General features: G+C 33.5%; 1 protein-coding gene across 3 annotated transcripts; it reads left to right on the plus strand.

Annotated features, from left to right (window-relative positions):
- Positions 1-982: 982 nt before the first annotated feature.
- LOC100808453 (3-oxoacyl-[acyl-carrier-protein] synthase I, chloroplastic-like) lies at positions 983-5,398 on the plus strand. 3 transcript variants are annotated; one of them, XM_006579379.4, is made up of 8 exons: positions 983-1,358; positions 2,821-3,182; positions 3,590-4,024; positions 4,174-4,347; positions 4,536-4,649; positions 4,746-4,847; positions 4,966-5,032; positions 5,111-5,398. In XM_006579379.4, exons 1-8 carry the CDS (start codon positions 1,205-1,207, stop codon positions 5,176-5,178), a joined length of 1,476 nt encoding a protein of 491 aa, XP_006579442.1. In that variant the 5' UTR covers positions 983-1,204; the 3' UTR covers positions 5,179-5,398. The 3 variants fall into 3 exon arrangements, with proteins under 3 accessions (XP_006579442.1, NP_001241906.2, XP_006579443.1); NM_001254977.2 differs by having other exon boundaries at positions 1,054-1,358; positions 3,593-4,024; XM_006579380.3 differs by lacking the exon at positions 983-1,358 and adding an exon at positions 2,026-2,225.
- The last annotated feature ends 311 nt before the right edge of the window (positions 5,399-5,709 follow it).

Here is a 5,709-nt window from a genome sequence, read left to right on the forward strand (position 1 = left end):
TTGAAAATTAAATAATGAGGTAAACAAGAGACAAGGCCAAATTTCATATTCTTTTCTATCAAGTTAAATAATAAACGACATAAGGCTGAGTTTTACAACCCAAACATTGACTTATTTCATTTATTTTTTAACCTTTTTAATTTGAAAATAACCTTTATTACACTCCTAAAATCATGTTCCTCTCTGTTTTTAATTTTTAAAGTGTATACATTATATAAAGGTATGAAAAACATGCCTTTTCATTCAGCATTCACCACGAATCCTCGTTTCTTTGGTCCAACCTGGCAATACATCACATTTAAGATCATTTCATGGAATAAAAGTACGTAATTTGGAGGCTATTTAATTTAGGGTAAAGTTTACATATTTTTTTATTGTTAAATTTTCAAATTAAATAATAAGACATATTTAGGGATCAAAAAAATAATAAGACGTATTAATTTTTATTTTAACCTAGTAGCATATTATGTCAAGGATAACATATATGTAACTCGATTAAGATAAAATATTCATAATATATTACTTGGTTTAAAATTTTGACGACAAAATTATAAGTTTTTAGTTTCAACTTTATCTTTTAATTTAACAAATATTTTATTTTTGAATCTAATGATAAATATTTAACCCACTTTAAACAGAATAAATAAAATTATAAAAAGGGAAAACCTTTTTTTTTTATTATCAAATTTAACGAGCTATATTTCCAAATCTATCGTTCCATGTAGTATATTTTTTGGTAATGGCTCCATCATTCCATGTATGTACTGATAAATGACTACAATATGTAGTAAGTATTGAAGTTTGTAATAAAGCAGTGTTTAATTATTCCAAGAAGTTCTGAATTCTGAAGGTTCACCTAAACTGAAGCCGCATAAGTAGTTAGGACAATAAACATGATCCACCAACAACAAAAGTATGCCATGGACGACGACTTCTCTTTATTGAAGGTCCAATGGGGTTGTTTAGGTAGTTAGGCGATTAAAAGAAAGAAACACTGTTTTTTTCGCCAAAGCCATTGGTTACATAAACGCAATTCAGGACAATAAACACAATGACGGACTTCCCAAACCAAACGTTAAACAATACTTGTTTTATTTTATTTTAATTTACTCTTCTTTTCCATTAGTTCTTTCTTCCACTGATAATCCAAAGTTCCCTCCCTTACTTTAAATCAGCAAACATCTCAAGAGAGTGTGTGTGAGAGATGGCAAGCATTGCTGGTACATGTCCTTTAGGAGCATTGCTCAGAAACATCTCAGAAAACAATGGGAAGATATCTGTCGTTCATTATGAGGGGCTTAGATTGCAGCAGAGACTACAAATGCATTCGCCAAGTCACTACATTTCAGCTTCTTCATGTAAGAGCCATTACTCTTTCCTATTGGTACTTGTACTTTTGCTTAATTGTATATGAAAGGAAAACCTTGATGACTAGTAAGGGCATGTTTGTATTGAAAATGTAAACGTGGTAGTGTGAATTCCAATGTCCTTGAAAATGTATATTGGAGAGAACTAATTACTTGAATGATTAATTGCTAAAATTTATCTCAATTTCACTTCATGTGATGTTGATGTAGACGTATATTTTTTTATCAATAAATATTAATTGCTAATTTTTGTTAGTGGGAATTCGAATCCACCACCTAGGGATGTAAGTGATCCGGGTTGAATTGAAATTTGTTTATTTTTCAATTTAATTCAATTAAATTTAATTGGGTTAGATTAGATTGTGTATATCTTTTTTATTTTGTCATTCTAATCATTAAAAAATCATGACCTTTTAAGTTTTAGAAAAAAATTAAAGAAATTCTCAAATTCAAAAATAGTAAAGATATTTTTAAAAATTAATATTCATAATAATTTATACTATACATATGATAAACTAAAAAAAAATGATAAATATATACTCACAAAATAAAATGGTCACCTAATTCAATTTTAATTAGGTTCAATAAACTAAAATCAATCTAATCTAGTAGCTCAATTCAACCCATAAAAATCTAATTGGGTTGGATTAGATTGGATGGATTCACCGATTGGATCTGATCCACTTACATCCCTATTGCCACCTCTCCTCCCTTTCCTTCTCCCTTCACCGTTAGGCCAACCCTACGTCTCCTTGCCGTGTATGTTGTGTTTGTATGTTAGGGACTGCCAATAAATTAGATTCTCAAATGCAGATCGTGAATTAGAAGAGTTTTCTGTTTTCTCTTTTTGTTGGATAGGTAAACATAGTGTATCTAAGATTAATATTTCATTTATCATGTTAGCCACAGACTGTTTAAACGGTGTAGTCTTTTTTTTTTTTTAATGTCTATTTCTTCTGCTTTGAATGTGAGCTATTCTACATCCTATTACCAATCTCATCCTACCCATAGTACTAACAGGTTTTGGAACTTCTTATAGAACTAATAATCAACAATTCTGTAATACTGATCAATTAGGTGAGCCTAGCAACTCGCCCATGTTGGCCTTTGTTCACGCTCTATAGGAAGTAGTACTTCTATTGATTGCCATACCAATATTCGGAAGGATAAAGTAAGTAATGATGATTATTGTGAAAAAATCTAACAGTTGGTGTTCTAATGTATTTATGATTTATGTTATGTATGTAAACATAATATTAAATCAATGTTGACAGTGATTACTTATTTTAGCTTCTAAAGGGAATTGTTTGCTCTAGATGAGTCAAATCCCAATATTCCATGGGTAACCGTAAATATCAGGACTTAAACTAGAATGTAAACATAATATTAAATCAATGTTGACAGTGATTCTAAAGGGAATTGTGGATTGAAGCTTTCACCCTTGCACTTGCAGCAGCTCCAAGATGCAGAACAATCAAGGTCATGGCTTCACCAACTGTTGCAGCACCAAAGAGAGAAAAGGATCCAAAAAAGCGAGTAGTAATAACAGGAATGGGTCTTGTGTCTGTCTTTGGTAGTGACATTGATGGCTTTTACAACAAGCTTCTTGAGGGAGAAAGTGGGATAAGCCTAATAGATAGGTTTGATGCCTCAAACTTCCCGGTCCGTTTTGGAGGTCAGATACGTGATTTCTCTTCAGAAGGCTACATTGATGGCAAGAATGACCGGCGCCTTGACGATTGCTGGAGGTATTGCATTGTTGCAGGCAAGAGGGCCCTTGATGATGCCAACCTTGGACAGCAAGTCCTGGACACTGTAAGTGACAGAATTTTTTGAAGCTGCATTTGTAGTTGCCTAACTAATGAAGAAAATTCTGATTGTATCAATTTAATTAATTTGATTGTATTTAAATTCTTAGGTTCACTAACCATATCAGTAGTGACTGATTTGTTGTAAGGACAAATCTAGATACAGTTTCAAAGGTGTTGTTTGTGTTGTTTTTCCGATTAGAATTGGAGTTTTACCTTAGTAATTCACATAATAAAGGTTTGCATTAGAAGATTCGATAGATTATTGAGGTGAAACTCCAATTTTAATTGAAGAAAAGTACAAACAACACCTAAAGAAAGAACAGTATATAAGTTTTGTCCATGTTGTAATCATTAGAACAATGATTTAATAAGGAGGATTGATACGGAATTATACATTCATTATGTTTCTAGCAGATGGACAAAACAAGAATAGGAGTTCTGGTGGGATCAGGAATGGGAGGTATAACGGCTTTCTCTACTGGTGTGGAAGCTCTTGTACAGAAGGGGTATAAGAAAATTACTCCATTTTTCATTCCCTACTCCATCACCAACATGGGTTCTGCCTTGTTGGCCATAGACACAGGCCTAATGGGTCCCAATTATTCCATTTCCACTGCTTGTGCAACGGCGAATTACTGCTTTTGTTCGGCTGCTAATCACATTAGAAAAGGTGAAGCAGATATCATGGTGGTTGGTGGAACTGAGGCTGCAATCATGCCTAGTGGTCTTGGAGGCTTCATTGCTTGCAGGGCTTTGTCTCACAGGAATGAAGGCCCCAAGAAGGCTTCAAGACCATGGGACAAAGATCGTGATGGTTTTGTGATGGGTGAAGGCTCTGGTGTGCTGGTAGAACCTTGAACCCAAAATTTTCTTTTACACCATATGCATCTTTTGCTAGCAATTCTAAAGCAATATGGCTTAACAAGTTTTTGTTTTAACTTACTTTTGTTCACCTAATGACAACTTGATTCTCTATCACCGGAAAAAAAAAAAAGGTAATGGAGAGCTTGGAGAGTGCAACAAAAAGGGGAGCCAGAATAATAGCAGAATATTTGGGGGGTGCCATAACATGTGATGATCATCACATGACTGATCCAAGAGCTGATGGGCTTGGAGTTTCATCTTGCATAAGCAAGAGTTTAGAAGATGCTGGAGTTTCCCCTGAAGAGGTAAGAAATAGAGAGTATTACCAAGTAACCAGTATCAGAACTGAACTGATATATATATATATATATATATATATATATATATATATATATATATATACTCCTTTAAAAACAATTCAGATTCTTACGTTCAATTGTTTATGTAAAATTGATGAATTCTAATTGGCTTGGCTAACCTCTAAACTGTACAGGTAAACTATGTGAATGCTCATGCCACATCAACACTGGCTGGTGACTTGGCTGAGGTTAATGCAATTAAAAAGGTTTTTAAGGACACGTCAGAATTGAAAATGAATGCAACTAAGGTAAGAAACATTTTTTTTAGTTTTAAATACTTCAGAATCTTAACAGCGTTCTTCTGTCAACCTTGAAGTTATCATTATATTTTCTTATCGTTTCAGTCAATGATTGGTCATGGTCTTGGGGCTGCTGGTGGTTTGGAAGCCATAGCAACAATCAAAGCCATAACAACTGGCTGGTTGCATCCAACCATTAACCAAGATGTAACGTCCTGAACTAGAAATTCATCTTAACCTATTAATCAAATGTTAAACTTTGTAACTTTTGTTGATTCCCACAACATTTTAATATTAAGCGTCTAAGTTTCTCACTTTTCCACAGAACTTGGAGGCTAGTGTTACCATTGACACTGTCCCTAACGTTAAGAAGAAGCACGAAGTGAATGTTGGTATGTATTATCTCTTCAATCGAATAGAGGTAATAATGTAAAATTCATCGTTTCTGATCTTTAGTGTAATCCCTGCAGGTATATCCAACTCATTTGGATTCGGTGGACACAATTCAGTAGTTGTCTTTGCCCCATTCAGGCCATAAGTAGAATTCAAACTCAACCTGAGTATTTCTTTTACTTTGTCTTTTTTTTTTTCTTTACACATTTTGAGAACCAGTGATTTTTGGACACAAATTCATAGGACTATATGAGTTATGGATGGAAAATAGTTGTTTCGTATGTATTGAAATCATATACCCAGATCGTGTGGTCTAATGTAATGAGCCCTGAAGACTGAAGTCAATAAAATATAATTTTCAGTAATTGTGTTGAATACTGTCCTTTGCTAAAGTTACATTACGAATGAGAATTCAATCTGGTTAGTGTGCTTAAGAGGTAGTTTTGTTTTTCGTGAATCTGATCTTCAAGAGAATGCCGACACCCTACCATTTGCTTTTTGTAAATTCAGATCTCACACAAAAATTGGACAAACTTTTAACAGTCTAATTTCAAGTCCATTCTAGACATATCACCTTTGCCCATCATTTGGAACAATTGGCCATGGGGTGCAATACAATACTACACGAAAAAAAAATCAATCATTAATATATTCATTTTAAATTGGAAAAATTCCA

The sequence above is a fragment of the Glycine max genome, chromosome 5 (genome assembly GCF_000004515.6).
Source record: "Glycine max cultivar Williams 82 chromosome 5, Glycine_max_v4.0, whole genome shotgun sequence".
Lineage (NCBI taxonomy): Eukaryota > Viridiplantae > Streptophyta > Magnoliopsida > Fabales > Fabaceae > Glycine > Glycine max.

Excerpts from the sequence above, each read along its gene's own strand:
- LOC100808453 (XM_006579379.4), top strand. The coding sequence starts at position 1,205 with ATGGCAAGCATTGCTGGTACATGTCCTTTAGGAGCATTGCTCAGAAAC. Across the intron at positions 1,359-2,820 it reads CTACATTTCAGCTTCTTCAT|CAGCTCCAAGATGCAGAACA; the intron begins GTAAGAGCCATT and ends TTGCACTTGCAG. Across the intron at positions 4,025-4,173 it reads GTGAAGGCTCTGGTGTGCTG|GTAATGGAGAGCTTGGAGAG; the intron begins GTAGAACCTTGA and ends AAAAAAAAAAAG.